The sequence below is a fragment of the Coloeus monedula genome (genome assembly GCF_965178545.1).
Source record: "Coloeus monedula genome assembly, chromosome: 4".
Lineage (NCBI taxonomy): Eukaryota > Metazoa > Chordata > Aves > Passeriformes > Corvidae > Coloeus > Coloeus monedula.
In genome coordinates, this window is record NC_138784.1 from 38,754,544 (window position 1) to 38,778,038 (window position 23,495).

The 23,495-nt window shown below is 38.9% G+C and overlaps 1 protein-coding gene across 8 annotated transcripts in view; it reads left to right on the forward strand.

The window, feature by feature from the left end:
• OSBPL8 (oxysterol binding protein like 8) overlaps positions 1 to 23,495 on the forward strand; it is an 85,440-nt gene that overhangs the window by 15,275 nt on the left and 46,670 nt on the right. For 2 of the 8 annotated variants that reach the window (XM_082280512.1, XM_082280513.1), the window contains 3 exons: positions 1,346 to 1,463; positions 13,580 to 13,683; positions 22,829 to 22,960. In XM_082280512.1, the coding sequence (XP_082136638.1) occupies position 13,683; positions 22,829 to 22,960 (133 nt within the window). In that variant the 5' untranslated portion in view covers positions 1,346 to 1,463; positions 13,580 to 13,682. Of the gene's footprint in view, positions 1 to 1,345; positions 1,464 to 13,579; positions 13,684 to 21,981; positions 22,075 to 22,825; positions 22,961 to 23,495 lie in introns of all 8 variants that reach the window. The other 6 variants (XM_082280511.1, XM_082280514.1, XM_082280517.1 and 3 more) reach the window with 5 other exon arrangements.

Here is a 23,495-nt window from a genome sequence, read left to right on the forward strand (position 1 = left end):
CTGTGTATATTTAAAAATAAATTTATAATGGGGAAGAAAAAGTAATTAATGCCACTCTGAACTCCAGTAGTGAACTCCAGAAGTTATACTAAAATATAACACTGGAATATATCACTGGAAACAAAATTCTGATGTTAAAACTGGATAGTTACTATAAAATCAGCTCCAGTTCACTAGAAAATCAGAAATCACTTTACCTACCTTTCCTTCTGTTGAACAAATAAAGTTACAAAAAGAAATGTGATAGTCACAGAGTCACATGCATCTAAATTTCATGGCAAGTAGGCATGTGGAATTTTTTGTGTAAGAGGAAATATCTATGATGTAGGAAAGAAGAAGTTAGAAAGAAAAATGAGAATTCCAGCTCCTTCTGCCTGTCTAGTTGTTGTGCTAATTTAAAAATGGCAGACATGAAAAAAGCAGGTTGGGTGACATAAATTATAAGTAGATTTCCTTGTCAGTAGTCAATCTAAAAGGCAGAATGAATGAATGTACCTTACTGGGGAGAACAAAGTTAAGCTCTTTGAATGGAAATGGCACTGTACAATTAATATCTGTTGTTAAAGATAGCATGAAAAGGCAAAATCAAACTTCATAGCCCACCTAGATCATCTTTATCTTTTGTTTCTATGGCTGTTTTTTTCTGTTAAACCTTTGATTTTGCCTTCATAAATCTTAAATGTTTCAGGATCTTCATGAAGAATTGAAGAATTTTTGAGTCCTTGTTAAAATGTGGTTTATTTATGAATTACAGTTTTTACTGAAACAGCTAACAGATCCTTGAAGGTGTCTAAGGAGACAATTGTACTATGCTTTTTTTTTTGAGTGAATGCTATTCTCCAGTCCCAAAGTAGGCAGACTGCTTAGCATTTTAATTGGTTTTCAAGATGAATTCAGGTTTACTCTTCAGGGCCAAAGACAGGGTTATGAAGGTTAATTATACTTATCAAGATTTGGGAGCAGTCAATTCTCATTGCATGTGGAGTGTTGGCGTAGTGCTTTTTTTAAGGGGGGGGAAATTGCTTATTACTTCATTCTGTAACTGGAATGCTTGTGTGCTTATCTTGGTTAGGTGCTTTTGATGGGTGTCTCAGTTACTTCGCAGTTTGGTGCTTATAAATGGCTTTGAAATATCTAGCTGGCTATTCACTTTTAATCTGGATTTTATTAAGTTAATAGCACTCCTGGAGTTACAAGCCCTAATTTCATATTCTGTGTCTGTTGCATACAATTTGGATATGAAAAAGCCAAAGCTGTGAATGTCACAGACTTTTTAGAAGCTGTCATGGGAGTGTAAAATTTGCCACTGTATTAAGAATTACTGGCTTATGGTATTTTTTCTCAGGTTGTGATCATCAGGAAGAGGACAGCTCATCCTGCTCTGAATTCTGTTGAGGACTACAAAACGAAGGAACAAAATCCTTTCAAATAGGAAAGATTATGTATGCCAAGCTGTTTTTGAGGTTAGAGGCTCTGCATGCTTGTTGTTGTCATGAAAATCACTATTACATGTGCTTTTTCTTTACAATTTTGGAAAAAATATCCCAAAGCAATAAATTTTTACTCTTCTACATGTTCATGATAAGATTTCTTGAACAAATCATAGCTTTTAAAAGTTAAAGACTAGTTGTAACTGCACTGTACTTGGTGAAGTTGACTGGTTTGTATCTGTGACAGCTGGTTTTGGATACTCAGTTAATAGTGGATTGAAAGGGCAGGACACAAGGTTCCTCCAGTTGCCCCTGTCAGCACTGCACATGGTTGGAAGCATGGACTGCTGGTTACTCTTAGAGCTGCTCCTGCAGGAAGTCTAAATGGGTACCTGCAGTTTTCTTCCTTCTGACACCTCACAGCAGTGTGTGAAGTGAGTGTCAGAGACGGAATGTGCCCCAGGAACGTGCTCTCACTCTATGGGTAGGTTGGGATGTACATTTTTGTTCAGTTACAGCTTCTGAGCTGTTGCTGCCTGGCTCCATTTATTTTGTAAAGCATGGAAATTGGTGTTTCATTCTTTTCCTACATGTTAGACTTGGAAATAGATGTGTAAGCTGCCTTCAAGGGAATAAAATGTGTAACATTATACACAGAGGTGTAGTTAACTGCTTTGGCTGAGATACAGGGTATTGAATTGTTTTATGCTAGTGTTATCTTGGTAGTTAAGCTTGTGTTATCTTGGTATTGTGTGTGATTTTCAATATGAAAATAAGTTATAAAATGCTGTTAACTGATAATTCTTGTCAGTTTGGGGGACAATACTGGGATATTGTCATGCTGTGAAAGGGAACGATGAAGGTTTTTTCCTTTTAAAAAAGAAACACATTCTCTCTTGGAATCATTCTTTCCCTTATTTATCGTTTGAGCTCACAAGTATTGCATCCTTCATTCCCAGCATTTGTGTCTGTCTTGTGTCTGATCCGGCATTCCTAAATTACCTGATGTCTCTTGCCACTTAACTAGCTCCTTTAACTTGCTGAGTATTGAGGGGCTGGATAGGGGAGGGTGAGGAGGCAGGATTCAAAACTTCCTATCACACAGTCCTATGGGATTGCGCAGCTGAGAGGATTGTATTCACTTTAAATCAGGTGCTCAAGCTATCTGATGGCCCCTTTAAAACATTTTATGGGAAAGAGAATTCCCAGTACTTAAGTAAACTGGATGGAAGGGCAGGAGGAGGTGCCTTATCCATTAAATATTTGTTTAGCCTTGGACAGAATAATGCTTTGCCAAGGATGTCATTTTTTCCCCTGTTTTCTTCTCCGAAGCATTTCAAAGAACTTCCAAGGAAGTGTCAAGGCTTTGTTTTCCTGTCTGTGCTTACAGCCACTCCCTGGCTGTCAAGGAGCAGAACCCTTTATCCCAACCATGACACGTACTCAGTTGATTCAAGCAGAAAAAATAGTATCTTCTATATTGGTCTCTGAAGCAGAACATTAAATGTATCCTGATAATATGTGGCTCTTGCTATGAAAAGTCTTGGTGTTTCCTTGCAGTACTGGGAGCAAAAAGCATTCTGCTCTTCAGAAATGGGATATGTTTAATTTCTGTTTTTGAGGGCTGGCTTTGATCTGTGAAAGGCTTGACTTCTATTTTCACCTCTGTCAAAAGTAACTTTTATATAAGTTGCTTGTTTGTTGCAAATAGTGTGAGCAGTGGCCTGGCTGACATTAGGCAGTGATACTGACCTGATTTCTGAAGGCTGTGAATTGCAGGTAAGTTGTCACTTGATGGTGCTTGTAGTTCTTCCCTGGCCGTTTGTTGTGGCAGGTCAGGTGCTTCTCATTGCCCAAAGAAATGTCATAGAGGAGCTTGTAATTTGTAAAATAGAAATGGGTAGGTAAACAAGAGGTTTATTGTTAGGTCACTTGCCAAGTCTGCAATGCAATACTGTTGTACAGTTCCTGTGGATCAGGCTATATTGTTTAAATACTGCTGTTCATCCTGTTAAACTAAAAGCTATGTGAGATTGTTGCAGCATTTCCAAATCAAAGTTGATTGGCAGTTACTCAGTAGCTTCAGAAGACAAGCTCAGATGTTTGGTGCTAAAAGCACTAGTTCTTGTTAAACCTGTAAGAAATCTATTTGTAATATTTTTTTTCCCTGTATTTAAAAAAACTCCCACAGAACAACAATGAAGAACCTCCCAAAAAAACCCCAACTTTCCTCCCTAGGATTCCCCAAAAAACCTCACAAACCATAAACAAACAAACACAAAAAACCAACCCTGCCAAAAACCCTATGAAAGATCCTGAACTGTGATTATGTAGAACAGCACTGACATCTAAAAAGCAAAGTTGGGTTCATCAGCTCATTTTACTTTAGCATTAGAGTGAAAAAAACCCCAAACTTGGCAGAACCAATGGAAATCTAAATTAGACTTTCTAAAGCTTTTTAATAAACCATGATGTGTAAACCAGATACTATTGCTGCCTGTTTGAACCTGCTACTACTTTAAGTTAGGATTTCTAGGGTTTTTCCTATTGCAGTAGGTTACTCTGACCTTTTGTTCTTAAATTCTTGTACAGATATCCTGTATCTTAAACTTGTGTAAACTACTTTCCAGCACTAGCCAAAAGAAATACAAATGAAGGCCATTTCTTATGTCATCAACTCTGTTTTAATATCAAGAAGAGATACTGCTGCTAAAATAAGAAAATTAAATTGTACATGAGAATAAACATAAAGTTCCTGTTTGAAATATCTGCATTTCAGCTTGCAGAAAGACCATTTTTTAAGAAACCTCTCACATAACATAACTGTAGTACAGCCAACACAGCTCAACTGAGACTTGTTTGTCTGTGTTAAGTCTTCTTTCATATTTTTCATCTTGGAACTTGCATTGATTTTTCTATTTTATGGTATTTCAGTTTAGAGCAGAAATTAGGATTGTAGTTAAAACTCTCTTAACTGAGCTCCTGTGAAGTGTATTCATGGTGCTCATTAGGTAATCTCAGTTCCTACTTTGGTGAAACAGCCATTGGGGTACAGAAAAGTGGTTCTGTACTGGTAGGCCTTTGGGAGCTATGACACTTAGGGTATCCTTTCAACAAGTGTGAAAATTTAAAAGAAGCCTTAAGGTTTCTTTCACCTCTTGAAAATAAGTTGGGCATCCTTTTCAGTTCTCAGAGGCAGCAAAATACATAGTGTGAAGGAAGAGCTAAAAGCCTAGTAGAATTACCGTTAGAAAACTGGTCTTTGCAGTGACTCAGTTTTGGAGGTATATTATTCATTTAATGGAATTTTTTTTGGATTCATTTAGGAATTCAGTTGCAATAGCATCTGATGTGGCAGTGAACCAGTGTTGGTACCTATCTGTCCAGGCAAAATCTCTGCAGCTTCTGAGATACAGGAACTTTATGGTAGTTTAAGCTAACTTCTTACTTTATTTGCAGTAGGTGAAAAGCACTCACCTAGTCACATACAGTTTATCTAGCAGTTAATAATTAATTGATCTGTAATAGTATGATTATTTGCAATAGTTTAGATATACTCTCAGGATAGCTTTCTGAAACTTTATTCCTTATGAAGTAGATTGTATTCTTGACCTGCAGATGAGACTTAAAATATTTCTGTATCTATGATCTCATTATAACTAAAATGTTTAGATACATCATTTGATGTATTGAAGTAGACTTCTAACATTCTCTTATTGAGGGTTTTTCAGCACAGTGAATTAATTCTTACATTCTTAAAATGTTTTTCGTAGTCTTGGGTTTTGTTTTGGAAAGTTCCATGTGGAAGAAATCCAGATATATTTGTTCTCTCTGGAGGGCAACTGATTCCACTTTGGCATCAGAATCAGAAGGATTTGTTCTGCCACCTGTCCATCTTGTCTATGGAAACATCTCTGCTGACTTATCTTACTTTTTCAATTAAGACAAATGTCTAACAACAACAACATTACTTTTCCTTTTGGCTTGGCTTGATTCCCTTCATTTCCTGAAGTAGTTTCCAGTTGGTGTTGGGGGGGTCTGTAGCTGTAAACACAGTCCGTGCTTACCCAGGCTGTTAGGGTTGGAGTGAGGTGAGTGAAAAGCTGTCCCTCAGCTGCTCGTTACCACTGCAGCGCCAGACCTGCAGAAGTCCCACGACCTAGCTCAGTTTAAATGACAGACATTCTGTGAGTGTGTGTTTAAAATAATTTGCAGTAGTGGGGATGCCTTTTGACTGAAGAAGGTTAGGGAGCACCTGCACAGACAGTCTGCAGGCAGTCCCTCAGCCACTGTGGGGAAAGAGGTGGTAAGGACCAGGTGTGGAGGACTGGTAATCTCCTAATCCCTTTCACCTGTCTCTAGAAGAGTGTGTCACACTTCCTCTTCATGCAGCTGCTAAAATGAGAGATAAGACAGAGAGTACCATGTGAGAGCCTGTTACTAGTAACTTGTCAGATGTGAAAGAAAATCGCAGTGTGGAGTTTTAAAAGTAATATGGTTTGCAGTGTCTTTAACCACTTAGTTTTAGCCCATCTTTTTTTCTTCAAAATCTAGACTATCATCGGCCATTTTGACCTTGTATTGAGGTGGTGTATGACACCCACTTAGTTATTTTGCTGGTTACTACTGCAGCAAAGTTATTATAAAATATAAAAATTTATGTAAGGATAAAAGGCTAGATTTGGTGTCGTAAGGTTTGAATAAATCTTCTTTCCCTACTTTACAGTGAAACAAACAAAAAATCTGAGTATTTTATGAAGCTTCATAGGTTCTGTCTTGAACAAAATCAGTGCTTTATTGTCTCTCTTATTTTTATGTTCCAAAGTTAGACCAAGCCCCAGGTAAAAATGGCTTGTGGAAGTGAAGTGTATAATGCTGCAGATAACTAGACAACCTTTAAGTGAAGAAGCAGATGTTTTTACCATTAAGACAAGCAACTCATTTGAATCATGGGAACAGTCTTGCAGAATACGTATCATGAAGACTGGGATAAGTTTGGGAGCTTTGAAGTGTGTTTCAATGGCCAAAGGGCTCCAGAACCGTAGGTACTCAAGCTTTTAGAGAGAATGTTGGGATTTAGTACCTGTAGGTGACTTTTACCATCTTTTCTGTACTCCTTCATTTTTTTCAGGACAAGTTTGTCTGTGGACCACCAGTTTAAGGTAGTAATTATTAAAGTTGCAGTGGGTATTCAGAAATTTTTTATGCTTTCCTTGGCCTTTGTTGCCATCTAACTCTCTCAAAAGATAGAAGAGGTATCTGGACTATGCCAGGATTTTTATAGATGAGAGATGTTTTCAAGTCCTGTTCTTAAGCACTTCAACTTTCCTGGGGTTTTTTGGTGGTTTGGTATTTGATATTTTTTCCCTTCTGAAAACAGCAATACAGAAACAGAGGAAACAGCTTGCTCTACATGTGGACTGTTTATTCAGGAAATGAGAAGGCAGGTGATGAAACTCAGGGTGGAAGGAAGTGTTTCATAAGGGTAGATTTGGTGCCTGATAGCATTAAGGGATCACAGTGTACTTGGGGGACTTGAGGCAGTTGTTGATTCTGGTGTGGTTATACTTGTAGCAGACTTTTGAGCATTCAAATGTTGCAATTCAGAGTTAATGTAACTATGCAGTTTGCCATCTATGACTTCCCCTATATAATTACTGGTTTTGTTAAGCTCTACTGTGAAGTCAGTTTGGACTGACTTCACAGTAGAAGAAATTGAATCTAGAGATTTACTCAACTCTCAGATTGATCTTCTGCTGAATTTTTTGACCCTGTTGCCCCTCCTCCATTTTTACCAGTAACTCTGCTTCAGTTCCTGCTTTCTTGGAACTGATCTCAGCAAACATGGGGTACTTGGCATGCAGTGGCACTGTGTCATGTGCAAGAAGCTGGCCTAATCTGTAGCTTGATAATGAAGTGTACTTGGTGTGCAGACTTGTTAGCTGAGGAAGATGATCCGTGGCCTTGCGCTACAACCAGGAGGCTGCTCTTCCTCTGGTGCACTGTATTCAAAGAGCCTTGAGAGTAAGACATGTACTTTTATTGCCTTCTGTGCTCCCCCGCTGCATGGAGCAAAGTGACAGTGCGTTCAGCAGTCATACAACAGCATGAAAGACACTCAGATTTTTTGAGAGCCTTGGTTTGATCACCCTAGTTAGATTTAGGGTGTAGATTTTCTTTAATCTCTTAAAACTGATCCTATACCTCTTAGGAGTTGTAGGTAGCTATAACTGTTATAGTTAGCTCTTGATGTCTAGGAAACTTGTTCTTTTTGGTTTGTTTTAGCACTTAGATACCTTTCTCAAGTGTATTACCTTGAACTTTGTCATGGACCTTACAGAACTGCTTACCTAGAGTTCACCTGGTTATCCTGACAGATCGTTGAACATGAGTCAGCAACCTGCCCTTGCCATAAAGATGTATGGTGTTCCTGAATGCATTAGATAAGGCATTGTCAGCAGGTTGAGAATGGTGATCCTTCCTCTCTACTCAGCACTGTTGAGTTCATATCTGGGGTGTTGTGTACAGTTCAGGGCTCCCGAGTACAAGAGGGATGTGGATGTAGTGGAGAGAGTCCAGTGAAGGACTATGAAGATGATCAAAGGCCTGGATCATCTCTTGTGTGAGGAAAGGCTGAAAGAGCTGGGTCTGTTTAGCCTGGAGAAGAGAAGGCTCAGGGGGAACTCATCAATGTGTATAAATACCTGGAGGGAGGGTATAAAGATGACAGATAAAGGTTCTTTCCAGTGGTGCTCAAGAGGTACAAGAGGCAATGGGCACAAACAGAAACATGGGAAGTTCCATCCCAACATCAGCAACATTTTTTGACTGGGAGGGTGACCAAGGACTGGCACAGGTTGGCCAGGCGGATTGTGTAGTCTTCATTCTTGGAGATACTCAAATGCTGTCTAGACATCCTTCTGTGAAGGATCCATCTTGTTGTGACTCTGCTTTACAGCAAGGACCTAGGTGAATTTTTATCCTTCTTGACATCACTCTAAGAACTAGTTTTGTTTTCTCTTTGTGTGCCTTGCCTTTGCTTGCTGCCACATTGATCTTTAAAGTCAATATATAATTATGCTTGTGTCATCTTAAAAAAAATTTACAGTATTTTCTTATCTGATACTCATATCAGACAATTTAAATGCTTCTATTTATTTTAGGCTTTAGGGAAAGAAGGCAGGCGACCTGCAGAGCTTAGGTCAATTTGGAGGTCAGAGCCCAGGAGCACGCTTCCCTTTGGAAAGGCTGTCCAGAACACAGCAGCCGTTTCACCACGCAGCCCAGGGGCAGGTCACGGTGAGGCTGGCCTTGCTTGTGAGGTTTGGTGCTGGAGTGCAGGAGGGTACTGTGATACTGTAACAGATCACAAAGCAGTATCACAGTGCAAGTGCCCTATCTAATGACCGTAGGTGATAGTCCTTAGGAAGAAAGCTAAAACCTGCCTATATAATACAGTATGCAGGTGTTCAAGTAACTTGGTCCATTGACTAAAAAGAAAATGCATTAGATTCAGGGGTCATCTCTACCACTTGGACTTTGTGGCTGCACCTTGGCTGAAATTCAGCAACTTGCGTGGGGACAGTGGGGACTCTTGATGAAACTCTCCAGATGTAGTGGAGTGTTTGAACTGAAGCTAATCTTGTGGGGGAGAAGGGGAAGAAGAGTCCTTTTGTGAATTGAATTATGATTTAATGTTATAAATATAGTACCAATAGGGTATTACTGCCATGGTGTCAGGGCTAAACTCTCTTGTGCCTGGAACAAATATCATGTTTGGTGATGAGCTCTTGTTATGCTGGCAGAAAAAGGGCCTTACATTGCCTAGTAAACCCTGTATTTAGTTAAACAAACATAACCTGCAATAAAAGCTTATGTAGTCTGGTTAACATAGGGAATATGTAAGTCAATGCAGAACGCTGCCGTATCCACTTCACTGATCCCTACAGGACTGAACAAAAGCTTGCAGTTTCTCTCATGCCAAGGGACCTAAGTTGTGCTGCTTTTAGTCTGTGGTCTGTGTAACTACATCTAAGATAATATTGTATAACAGTATAGTACTGAGACATCCATTTTATGGCTCTTGAAATTATTTTTTTTTTAATGGGCAGGAATTGTTGTCCTACCTCTTCCCATAGGACTTTTGAGCATGCATGTTTGTAGATGGTTAGAAAAGATCCTGTTCATGCAGGGTAGTAGCTTTCATTGATGCATATTTTTCTTTCCTTATGTGGGAGACCTAAGGAGGATTTTCCTTTTCTCAAGGTGCAACAAACTGAAAACCAAATTGTTACAAAAACTACCAATGGCTGAAGCAATCTGTTAAAACCATAGAACCACAGAATGGTTTGGGTTGGAAGGGACCTTAAAGGCCATCTAGCTCCAACTCCCTGCCATGAGCAGGGACACCTTCCACTAGACCAGTTTGCTCAAAGTCCCATCCAGCCTGGTCTTGAACACTTCCAGGGATGGGGCATCCACAGCTGCTCTGGGCAACCTGTTCCAATGCCTCACCACCCTCACAGTAAAGAATTTCTTTCTAATATCTATTTGTCCTGAGATGAAAGCAGAGTAGAGCTGTGAATGACCTGGTGGACTGACCTGCTGACCACGCTTCTTTTGATGCAGCCCTGGGTACAGTTGGCCTTCTGGGCTTCAAGCACATGTTGCCAGGTCATGTCTAGTTTTCATCCACCAGTATTCCCAATTCCTTTTCCTCAGGACTGTTCTCAACCTGTTCTCCACCCAGCATTGGGTGTTTGTGCTTGCAAGTGTGTTTGTCCTGGGGATTGCCCCAGCCTGGGTGCAGGATCTTGCACCTGGTCTTGTTGAACTGACTTCCTGAGGTTCACACAGACCCAGCTCTGAAGCGTGCCGAGGTCCCTCTGGATGGCATCCCTTCCCTCCAGCTTGTCAGCTGCACCACACAGTTTGGTGTCATCATCAAAAATAAGATGGAATGCAGGTGTTAACAGGACAGGTTATAGATTGTGTGATAAGAAGAAAACATTTCCCTTCTGGTTTAAATACGTGTTTTCGACCTGCTCAACCTTCTTCACAGTTGGAGAGAATGTGCTTATTTTGTGGCAGGATTTGTCTGATTGGTACAGGTGCTTTAAAATAAGTAATACATTTGTGAGTGCATGATTGTATCCATTGTCTATAAAGGAAAAATTGCTGACTAGCTGGATGCCATTATAGAGTTATTTTCAAATAATTTCATTTTGCATGTGCCCTCCTGAACACTTAAGCTTTTAAGAATTAAGATTGTCAAGGAACATTTGTTAATTAAAACCTCAAGTTGACCAAATTGCAAACACTTGTGAATGTTACAGAGAGCAGCAAAAGCATGTAATGAATGTTCCCTAAAAGCGAAAAAAAATCACTAAATCAATAAAATGGTGCATTTGGGGTTTTATCTTCAAATCTAATGGTTGGGTTAGGTAAAGTAGAAAAGAGCTTGCTTGCTTGTGGAAGTACTCTTCATAATAACCTGGCTGCATTTACAAATAAGTAAATTCCCCTTCCCTACATTGGTTGGAAAGTTGTTTCAAAGCCTCGGGGCTCAGATGGTTAGAAGTGTTCTGTAATTTTCAAAATAAATCTGTTCTCCAGAACTTATTATTCATACTTATTTGATTCTTTGGCAACATCCTTTTGCTGAGAGAGCCCTTTTCCTTCCTTTGTATTTATTTTGGCATATAACAGAAGCAATATTGTTCACTTTCAGCCTTCATTTTGCCAAGAAAAATAAGCCAAGCTGGCTGTCTACTCATAAGCTAAACAGCTTGGGGGAAGGTAGTCCTTAACCATTTCTGCAGCTGCTTTACTGCTTAAACATGAGCAGGTAGAATTTTTTCCTTCCCTTTCCCAGAAAACTTCACTGAAGCCTTTGGGACCCTGCTGGATTATGAGTGTCTTTGGGACAGTGATCAGAATGCTAAGAATTAGACATTAGGCTACCTGTCTGATGGTACTGCTCTTGACACTAAGATAAGGAAGGATGTAGTGTCTGTGGTCATGTGAACAAATGGAGGAGCAGATTACACCAGGAGCATTGACAATAAAAATTAAGAGTTAAAAAAAGTTTGTTAAACATAAAAATGCGTTAAAAGTGGTTTAGGCTGAATGTTCTGTCAGCAAAGATCTGTTCCTTTGGATAACTTGAGTGTGGTTACAAGTTTGTGTAACTGAAAAAAGCAAAAAAAAATGGCTTTAAATAGCAGCGCACATATCTGTTTGTAATGCCACTCATTTTTCATCCTATTTAAAAGAGTTTGCTGTAAATTGAATATGCATGCAGTCTGGTGTACCCAATCTGCATCTCGTATTTGGGTGTGGAAGGTAAGGGTCACAGTGCTTGCTGCTCTGCGAAACAGAGCTTTGGGGTGAATTCCTCTTTCTGTGGTAATGACAGCTTTCCTTTTATTAATGCAAATTAATCATTTTCAGTCATCTCCTTTCAGATGTCTACTGTTTCTAATTTACATGAGAACATCTAGCCATGTGCTTCCCAGTTATGTGCCTCCTCAGTTAATTACTCAGGTGCTTGGGCAAGGTCCTCCTCAGTTCATTGGACTAAGTCATAGAAAGCTTTTAACTTTGCAATTTTGTTAGCACACAGTAATTTTGTTAAACTATTTTTTTTATGGTTCCTTTTGTGGATTACTGGCATATATTACGGTAATTTGCTAAAGTGTATTAATACTGTATGTTTTTTCCTGAGGGAAAGTTCTAACTTGCTTTACATAATACAGAACCAAAAAAACAATTATAATAAAACATTGAAAGCAGTTGAATAGATAGTTGTTCTTTATGGTGAGATTTGTTTTCATTAGTGTCTGTTTCCTGAGACAGACCTTGAACTATGAGATCCTGTGTATTCTGGTTATCTGTTTGTCTTTCTCCCGTCCTACATTCAGTATGCTCCTCAGGTTCCCTGGCAGCACTGTGATGATTCTTCCCACCTCACCCTTCCATTTTCACTTAATCTGTTTTTACTAAACCTTGCCATTAACCCGATGCATAGATTAAGCACAATATGTTAACAGCATAGCGTAAAAAAAACCCCTCACCATCTCCATGCTAGCTAGCCCTGCTCTTGCTCAAGTGTTGGTTTAGCAATTAAGTTTGTAATTTAGCTGCTTCCTGCCCCCTCACCCCACCCAAGACAAAAGGAAAAAGAAATTGTCCTTGGGCTAATTGTCTGATTGCTGTGGCTGGCAGGAAGGGCAGAGTGAGAGCAGCTTTGCAGAGGGACCACAGGGTTTTCTCCCTGTGCAGTACTGGCTGTACTGTTTTGAACAGGTAGGCACACACCCTCCTCATCCACTACTGTCTTGTTTGAAGGTGCTCTTGGAGAGAGAGGCAGAGTGATGGGCTGTAGCTGGGCATCTCAATAGGCATCCCAGTTTGATCTGCACCTCTCCTGAAACTGGCTTAACAAATCAATGGTTAGAGCGCTTTCTTTCCACCAAGTTTTGCTTGATTCCAGACTGTGTGCTTGTCTCACTAATGACTTCAAATATGCAGTGAATACTAAGATCATTGTAGATTTCATCCTCTTGCAAAAAAAGTAAATAGGAAATGCTTAGAGAATGAGGCATTGCTTTCTGGCTGTGTGTGGTGACCCCCAGATGAGTGCCCGCTGTGCCACAGAAGGGGCTGGCTTGCACATATTATTTAATTTCTGTGTTTTGGTTCCACAAAGCAATATGTGGTTGTTTCTGGAGTTATGCTGGGAAGCCCTCAACCCTGCCTGCTCCAGAATAGCTTTGTTTTGTACCTAAACAGTTGGTGTACACATGCCCGTGGGGCGGGAGCGGTGTGCTGCTGGGAACTCTGCAACAACGGGAAATACGGGGAAAACGTGTGGGTTTCTTTTTTTTGCGTAACTCTCCCGAATTTGTAGAAGTAAATGCTTGCCTCTGTGAGTAGTTTTTGTTTTGGCCATTTTATTTGAAACTATTCTGTCCATTTCTAAGTTGATTTCTATGGGTAAATGTTCATGTTTTGTGAGGAACTGTAAAATGCAGAAGTTACCATATAAGAATGTTTACCCTGTTAAAACATAGGGGAGAGAAAGTGTAGCTCTCTAATGGATTTCAGCCCTTGGAATTAAATTATTACATTTTTGATTTCCTCTCTAGGATCTCAAGTAGCAGGATGGAAGAACTCTAACTGATAGAGACAGAGAACGGGCCCTTGCAACATGGAGAATGTTCCAGTTGATGGGGAACTGGATAGAAATTCAGTGAGTAACTTAAGTGTGCCTTTGTGTAATGAGATGAATGTGAAGATGCTTTTGCAGGGAGAGGGTTAAATGGCTTGAATCTGTTCACTTTTGGTTTGAATTGATATTTTTCTGGTGAATGCATTTGGACTGTCATGTAGTATCATGTATCATTTACTAGATTCTCATGGCAAGAGGGCTGACCTTCAAAAAAAATTTTGGATTTTGGATTTGATTTGATTTTAGCATTTTGTCTCAGAGTCCCAAAGGAAAAAGGTATTCCTCTCAGTCTAATTGGCACGTTGCTAGTTAGTGACTACGGACAATAGAAAAAATAATGTAGTTCTTGATGGAATGAGGAGCAGAAAAGACAGAAGGAGTGATAATTATATGAGAGTAATCTGAGGTGTAAGAGTGATAAGATGTACTGATTATAAAATTTCTGAAGCAGTGAAGCTCTTTCTAAGCACAGTTTAAAAACAGGAAAGGCTAGTGGGTACTATTGTGCTTCATCATCATCATAAATGTTGAAATTATTTAAGAGTTTAGTTTTTCCACAAGCTGTGTTATGTAGAAGCACTCTAATAGCTGAAGCAGGAAATGTTTTATAGTTTCCAAAACACTGCCTCCCAAAGGCAAAATAGGAGATGTTTTCTGTAACTGAGGTGAAGGTCAAGTTTAACACCTCATTACTGACAAACTTTATTTGTGATAGTCAGCTACTACATGGAGCTATTAATTTGATCAAGTATTTTATTACTGTTTTTATCTTAAGTGATGATTTTGGAGACAAACTATTTTGCGGTGCATTAAGAAAATTCTTGGCTTTTTTCTGTAATGAACTAATTCATTGGTTTGCTGCTGGCCCATGCATCTATATCCCAGATGCAGCATAGTATGAGTATCAACTCTCACCTGTGCAGTAGGGTATTTTTATTTTTTAAAAAAATCCTGTCAGTTCAGTTGCTGTGCTCCTTGTTTCCTCAAAATATATAGAAAAGTACCAGTTTAGAAAACACTTCAAAGTAACATAAAATGTGCTACTTTTCTATTTGTGACATTCCTTCAGAATAGCATGATGTTAAGAAGGTACCTCAAAATGAGTCTCTGTTTTACCAAGACTCTTTTGGAAGAGTGCTAAGTGTAAGGATAGATTGCCTTTCATCCTGTGTGCTTCTGAAGTGTCATCTCACAATAATTTTTTTTTAACTGATGGTATATTGTAATAGGGTACTCTAAGCATTTCTTGCCAAAATACCAGCTAGTGGGGTAATTGTCTTAACTGCAGTTACAATGTCAAGTTTTCTGTGTTGCACTACAGGCGTTAAAAACATTTTTGAAAGCTTATTTGGTAGTCTAATATGCTTGGCCTAGTGTATATTGTGAATAAAAGTGAAAATTAAATATTAAAAATGTCATACATATTTTAAGAGAGAGTGACCCAGTAATTTTGAAGACCTTCAGTCAATGCAAATCCTGAAACTTCCCAGAAATTTAAATTTTTTAAAATCTTGTTTAAAAATTTTCAGTATTCTGGACTTTTAGGGGCAATCTGTTTGGGTTTTTTCTTTTTAAATTCCATTGTCATGGTAGAATTAATGAAATACACGAGTTGCAATGTACATGAGGAATACTGATCAACGGTTTTCTCCACTTTTAAGTCCTTTGAGATGTGTCTAGGAGATATCTGAAAAAGCTTTTTTTAGAGGTGTCAGCTTTGTAACTTGCTTTTTTGGCTTGTGTGTAAAAGAGGAACAGATGGGGAGATCACAGACCTTAACGCTGTGCTCTTTCCTTTCCAGAATCAGTATAGGCAGAAAAGTCTTGTGTTAAATGCTCTTATTGTCTAATAATTAGGTTGATATGTACTGAATATAAATTTGAAGACAAAGGCTTGTGACAACTCAGAAAACTATTTTTGTAGTCCAGCACCATTAAAACAGTGCAAAATAATAGATGCTTTGCTTTGAGTTCTTGAGAGCAGTTTTTGTCTACTTTTCTATAAAATAATAATTTAATCAAGTATCACTGCCCCAGATCTTAGAATATTGCATGGAAATGTATGGTATAAACTATTGTTTTTTGAAATTATTTTTTTAGTAATTTTTACTCATTTCTAATTTTTGCTAAAACACATATTTAATAAATAATTTGCCTGTAATATAACTCGTACAGTCAGTGTCAGTCCTTGCTACTTAATCCATCAACAGACACAAAAGTACCTTTTTTCCTAGAAGCATTGAGTAGAGGTTCTTCTTATTGATCAGATTTCTGAATTGGGTCAGTGGTCTTGAATTTAAATGTAACTGGATTAATTTTAATGGTTTACACGTATTAGAGATTATCTTCAGCAAGGTGAAAACTCAAACTTGGCTTTAGAATGTTCATGTAGACTATTAAAAATTTAGCTTTATGTTTTGATTGTAGAACTAATAAGTGTTTTTAAAAAACTTCCGTAATATGAGATTCAGACATGCTAGTGTGACATATGCTTTTTTTTTTACCCTAATATTCAACAGGAAAAGGATTTTGTTTTTTAGTAGAACTTGGCAGATAAAACTTAAAGTTTAGTAGCAGTTGTTATAAGCTTTATTTCTGAGAAATGAGAGTCTAAAAATAGTGCTTTTTTGAAGCACATGAGCTGCCTTTCAAGAAAAACAGAATTACAGCTGCTGTCTCATGTGATGCTTTATATTGCTGGATTTATATTGCTGGTTTTACTTCTTAGTCAAAAACTTTACTGGGAGGAGGACTAGGCTTTATATATTTTGGTAGCAACTTTTTAAAGTAATTGTGCCTCTGTAGAAGTGAAATTGATCACGTAGTGTTGAGAGCCTGTCAAAGGACTTGTTCTGTAATCTGTAATCAGAGTCATCAATTATATAATGTGAAAATAAGGGGAGGCCTCTGGAAATACGTGTTTGTTTCTCTTAATTTTGTATGTTTAGAATAAGAGTTGTGGGTGGTGATGGACAGGAATGTCCTGAGGGCATTCTTTTGAGAGAAAACATTGAAGTAGTAAAACTGTCATGTTTTGTTCCCTTAGTGGTTTGGAACCCCAGTCTGCAGTGACATGGATTGCAGATGATAGAGGTGCAGTAGGCCATTGGAAAATGAAATGGTCTTTTTGGCCAAAATAGTCTCATTTCACCTTAACATCTTGCACTGATGTTTACAAATATACATTCTGCAGGTTTTAGGTAAATACACGGACCAAATACCTCTAATGAAGAGAGGGGATTGACCAGGAACAGAGGGAGTTTGGTGTGTAAACAGAATGTCTGTTGGAGAAGATCAAGGACAGAGTTAGACAGGCTTGTGTTTCAGCCTCTGGCATAGGAGCTGTTTGTACCAGTTCATAGGATTAACCATGCAATGCTAAAATATTTACATGAAAAGCCCCTGCATCATCGTCTCAGGTGACGGGTTGCCCTGCTCTCTGGTGTCATGTTGTGTCCTGGCCAGGGCTGCCTGCAAGGCAGGCAGTGAGACAGGACCTGCCGCGCTGCCTTTTCTCTCCTGTTTGTTCCACACGTAAGTACCGCGCTGCGAGTGAACATCTGGCTGAGCCTCAGGCACTCCTGATCCTCTGTGTCTGTGTACAAGGTATTTTTCCAGCTCCGTTCTCTTGCTTTCCGGCTCCCAGTGACAAATAAAGCAGCCCAGTGCTGAATAGCCGTGCTCCCAGTGCTGAATAGCCGTGCTCCCAGTGCTGAATAGCAGTGCTCCCAGTCCTTCAGTCAGCTGCTGGATCTCTGTACAGTTTCTGCAGGCTGCTTCTTCTCTTGTCAGCTACTATTCTCTTGAATGTAAAATCAGCAGAGGGTAGGACAGTTCCAGTCTGAACATAAATAGTTTCCAAGTCTGCAGTATGTTATCTGTACATTAAGAATAAACACTTTGCCTTGAAAGCCGTTGAATTCTTGAATATTTTTCATGTACTACTGGTAAGTTCATGGGTTTCACTCTTTGACCTGAATTTAGTCTCTGGCAGGAATAGAAGGTTATTTGCCAAGTGTGCTTATATTTTATTTCAGTTTTTTCTGGTCAATCAAGTCCTGTTCCAGAAAGTGCAGAATTATGAAAGAAGGGTTCCCTCACCTTTCCAATGATGTGTACTGCAGTTGCTGTACATTGATTGCAGTACTTTGCATTTGCACATTGCCCTGTCAATTTACAGTTTAACACCCTTAGGCAGATATGAGGGATAAAAAAAAATGAATCAGTGTTTTGAGATCAGGAGTGCAAGACAAGACTCCTGCTTGCAAAGATTTTGATTATGATTTTTCTTTTTTTACATTTCCTGCTGTTAAGTCCTGATAAGAGAGGCAAGATTGGATCCTATTTAAAGCAGAGCAAGGATTTCTCCACTTTATGGAGCACAGGTTTTTTATTTGGGATATAGAAGATATGTCATGTTTGGATTTATTTTACTTTTAAGGAGGAAATGTTCATGCGGATCAATATTCTTTTTTCTCCTTTTCTACTATTCACAGATTTCAAAGGTAGTAAAACCTTTAAGACGTAAGTGGAATTTGCCCTGTACGTGTACATGGCTGAGCACAGCAGGATCTCAGCCTTGACTGTGGTCTTGGTTAGCAAGGATTTAAAAAAGATTTCAGATCAAATATCAGAAAGGAGTACAGGCTATTACTGTGCAGTTACCATCCTTTAGTGCCTGTATGTGATGGATTCAGTGGGAGAGAAATTATTTTTTATGCAACTTGGTTCTATGGAAGTACTTAGATATGAAGTATCCTCTTAAATTTAAAACCGCACTGTTTGTCTTGCATCCTGAGCAATTTCAAATGTTACCTGTGTTTGTAGATGAACTGAATCTGTGCCTTCTAAGTTTGTGTTTGTATGCAAAAAGCAGATAGACTTGGATCTAGCATTTGTAGGTGCTTGCATATTACTGATGTCTTTAAAGGTTTTTTTCCTTCCAAAACACTTTTCTGAAAGTGCAGTGCTTTTGGAAACATTTTGTGTTACTTTAGCTTTCTTCAGAGCTTCAGTCTTTTGAAACCATTCCAGCTTAAAATTTCTTAAAAAATGCTGTGTATCAAGTCATATGAGCACTAAATTGCTGCTGGAGAGTTTCCACTCAGAAGAAGTGGTTGAGGCAGTTGCTGTTTACTAATGATGGCTTCTAATAATGGCTTTTCTGTAAGCATATTTGTCAGATTTGTTGCTTCAACTTTTCTGAACTGCTGAGTCTCTGTAGGTCTTGCCTTTGGCACTGAGGTGCATGTTGTATTTTAGTTATGAACTAACACTGTTTTCATTGTCCTTCTTTCCCGCTGCTGCTGCTGCTTTTTGTGCACTTGCTTCTTCCTGGCCTGGATTTTTATGTTTGCTGTTCTTCATTCCTCAAATGTATGTGTACACAGCATCATGGTGAGAACAGAGACTCTCCTGGACCATCAAGTAAGTGACTCCTCTCTCCTACATTATGTTTGCACATACGTTCATAGTAGTTAGCATATATCTTTGCATATAGTTGCTGAGATAAATACTAGGTTTTCTTCTGTATCATAATTGAGAAGTTAAAGTGTGATGAAAATTTGCTGTTGGAAAAGTGTATTGCCTGGCATACCACTCATCCAAATGTCTCCCTACCTTAGCTTTTATTTTTTTAGTGGGAAAAGTTTATTCTTCACCTCTCCCAGTTATGGCCAGGAAAAAAAAAATCTTTTATATTACTTATCTGGAAAAGAAAAAGCTTTTTTTTATCAGTTTGAAATGAAATCTTCAAATGCTATTGTAATATAGATAGTAAAGGTACGGCAATAATGGTTCAGAAAGAGTTTTTTATTTTTGAGCTTGTCTGTTTAGAGTGCTATGTGTGGTTCACCTGATGTCAATAATTTTACATATTCAGAACTGAAGAGGTGTATATATACTGTAATACTTCAGGGTTGGATCTGATGAGGTGCTAGGGAAAACTTCAGGTGTATCTATGTGCTTACACGCAGCCAAAGACTTACTTTAGCTTTGTGGGCATTTGTGTGATAGTATGATTGGCAGGATAATTTTGCCTGGGATTAAGAGTTTGTGTATGTGGGAAAAAGAAAGGTGCAGGCACAAATTGTTTCTTTTTTCTATGAGAAATCTGTGCAGAAGCTGTGGTCTTAGCTGATATGGCTTATTACAGACATTGGAAAACAATGTTGAATTGAATTGCAGCAAACCTCTTCCTGTATATGATGTCCTTGTGCTATTTTCAGTGGTGTAGGCACTTCCACAGGCTCATTATAGAAACAGAGGAAGTATGAATCTGACACTTCAGTTATTTTTTTTCAGAGCTTTACCTGAACTAAATTGGCTGTAAAAGACCCCGATTTATGTTTCTAAGGTATGAGTTGTACCGACAAACTTTTATATTAGTAATTTGATGGCCAGTAGGATGAACATGAACAAAGTATGTATTCTCAACTCTCAACAGTTCTGTTGGTATTGAAATGTGCCCTCTAAAGAGTCACAAGGAGGCTTTGATATTTACTATTTGATGTTTCTTCTCTAAAATATTGCCTTGTTTTCTCCCTCACCTCAGATGCAAACATCTGAGCATTAGGGTGAGGCATTTTGCAGGAGGGGGGCAACTTCCTCCTAGTGGCTACTATGGTCTGGATAAATAGTTATGTTCTTAACTAATTTATTTCCATTTGTTTAGTACTTTTATAATGGTTTGTATAAAAAGGAGATTTAAAAACTCTCCCGCTAATCATTTTTCAGCTTTGTAGATGGAATTTCTCAAAAACTCACTTGGTTTAAGAAGTTCACCTTGAATCCCCAGGCATGTAAAGTGCTTGCCATGTGATATTCTGTATTAGGTGATACATAAGCTCTGTTTTGTAGGAAAAGAGCCTTTCTGACAGTGCTAGGAGTTGTTGCAGGACCTAATTGACTCCCAATGAAGGAATATGAATTTAACAGTGAGCTTGAAGCTTGTAGTCCCGTTAGTATGACTGAGTCACCATTGCTGAATGTAGCTCATGCTTTAGTAACACCTGTGTGCAGAGCTTGCTTACACTCCGGGTTACTGGCAAGTGCTGCCTGAGAAGTTATTGCATTGTGACAGCTTAAAGAAACCTTTGGAATTCCCAAAGCTTAAAGCTTTCAAAAACATTAGCAGTGCTGCATGCTGCCCATTCACAAACAAGCCTTCTGCACAGGTCACTCAGGAGAGGGTTGCTAGTGCTAGAGCCCATGTTGTCACCTGCTGCAGTGGCATGGGAGCTGGCAGGGGCACCTGAGAAATCCCATCCCTGTGGAAGCTAAGTGGCCAGTGGCTCATCAAAAGGACTTTTCAGCTAGTTGGCTGAAAGTTGGTCTTACTTCAGTGCACTGTACACCTTTAATCTTTAAAACAAGTATAGCTCACTCTCCTTGCAGCGACCCGTTTTGTGCAAACCTGGCAAGCAGCTGTTTTCTTACCCCCTTTTTATTTTTGCATACCAAACCTTTTGTGGTACAGTCCCTTCCCAAGACTTCAGCAGCTGCCCAGCTCCCCCCTTTCCTTTGTAGTTGCAGAACAGTAAACACCTAGTTAGGTACTACAAGAAGAGCAAAATCAGACACTGCTTTGAAATACCAGCCTTCTGGCACTGATAGACTTGAATTCTGAACTGGTAAAATGAGCTTGTTGCCTCCCTTGTCCATTTCCTTACATATTTTTCCTCAGCAGCACTTCACATAGAGTATAGTTTGTCTGGAGCAGAGCTTCAGATGGTTTACCTGGTGTAGAAAAATACAGGTGGGTATATTGCAATCCTTGCAGTCTTCATAGAATCGTTTAGAATGGAAAACACATTTAAGGATCAACAAGTCCAATAGTTAACCCAGCATTGCCAAGTCCACCACCAGACCACTTCCCCAAGTGCCACATCTACACATCTTTTAAATACCTCCAGGATTGGTGACACTTTCCTGGGAAGCCTGTTCCAATGCTTGAGAACCCCTTTGGTGAAGAAATTTTTCTAATATCCAATCTAAACCTCTCATGCCACAACTTGAGGCTGTTTCCTCTTGTCCTGTCACTTGTTATCTGGGAGAAGTTACCTTTCAGGTGGTTGTAGAGAGCAATGAGGTCTGCCCTGAATCCCCTTTTCTCCAGGTTAAACAGCCCCAGCTCCCTCAGCCATCCTCATCAGACTTGTGCTCCAGACCCTTCACTATCTTCCTTGCCCTTCTCTGGACACTCAAGCACCTTTTTATTTTTTCATACTGCTTTGTGTTCATTCCAGGTTTTGATGCAAAATGTTTCCACTACTGTAATAATAGTAGTGATAAAGCTAAGAAGGCCTTTGTACTTTGCAGAGTCCATCCAGAGAATAGAACTTGTTTGGTTTGACTCAAATCTTCTGCTGAACTTTTAAGGAAAGCTTGGGAACTCTTAAAACCATCAGTGTTGTAAGTTCCAGTCTTTTCTTTAGTAAATATTGCTTGTTTCCCTCTTTGAACACGTTGTCAGTATATCTGCTTTCACGTGACAGGTGTTACAGAGACAGTCATTCTTTGACTATGAAAAAAGGTACAGTTTTGTTGTGTGCAGCTTAAGGAAATGTACAGAGACTATAAAACAGGATGGCTGGCGAGGTTATCCTAGAAATAGGTAAGAAGACACCAGACAAGTTTTTCAGACTGATGAGGTTCAAGGAGAGTAACTCTTCTGCTTTAAGCCTTTGCCTCGACAGAATTTGTACATGATGTTTATTGCTAAGACTTGTTTCTTGTGATGTATATACAGACATTCATCTTAGCTTTCTGCGATGTTGGTACAGCTTGATCTGGCAAGCTGTTTCATGGGTTGGCTGAGTTGTGGCTAGTTAAACCAAAAGCTATCGCAAAAGTGGTAAAGAAAAGAAGGATTTCAAAAGATAAGCTACAGCTCAATGCTGTATCTGTATTCAGTGTCAGCCTTTCCAACCTCATGCTAGTCTTTGTTTTCATCTTCTGCCTCATGTCTTAGACCAGTCTTACTGGCTTCTTTCTGCCATCCTCTCCAAAGCAAATACATGGTTTGAAAACCTCAGTTTCTAGAATGAAATGTTTCGCAAGAGAGAAGTTGAAAACCAGTTTCATGAATAGCAGTGAAGTTCTTAATAGAAATCTATGCACAAGCACATAACATCATTGAATGAGCACCTATTTTGTATTTCAGCAGTGGTAACAAACAGTGATGAACAGCCTATAACTCCAGGAAAAATGAACCAGCACCAGGGGAAAGAAGGTTATTTTACTCCAACCAAAGAGTTACTCCAACCATGTCTCAGTCCAGGAACTGCCCACAGTCATGGTAAGACAAAGTTATTTTTTACAGAGGTTTTAAAGAACTTAGATTCTGACTTTATCTGTTCCAAATACTGGTTCAAAATCACTGCCTTTTACAATAAAGAGGTAAGGAAGAAAGCATATTAAAATTTTGTATGTAATTATTTGTATCTTTATGTGCTAATCTGAAACGGGAAAAAATGGCATTACGTGATGCACTAGTTTATTAGAGCATGCTATGATTTGTTTGATGGGAGAACAGTCCACGTGATGGTAGATGATTATTTGTGTGTAGTCCTGTAAAACCCACAGTAACGTTCTTTTCTCAGTATTTAAGTTGTGCCTTTATGCAGCAGTATTGTGATGTACCATAAGTGGAACTTCTGTGTAAAGATACTTCAACAATTACTTCTACTGAAAGATCCTTCTCTTTAGAAAAAGAAATAAAAAAGTCTCAACACTACTTTTTGCCAGCTTTCAAGTGGTCCCTCTGCCTTGCTAATAAACCTGTTGAAAACAAGCTCTGTGTATCCATGAGAACTGACTGGATGGAAAGTGAA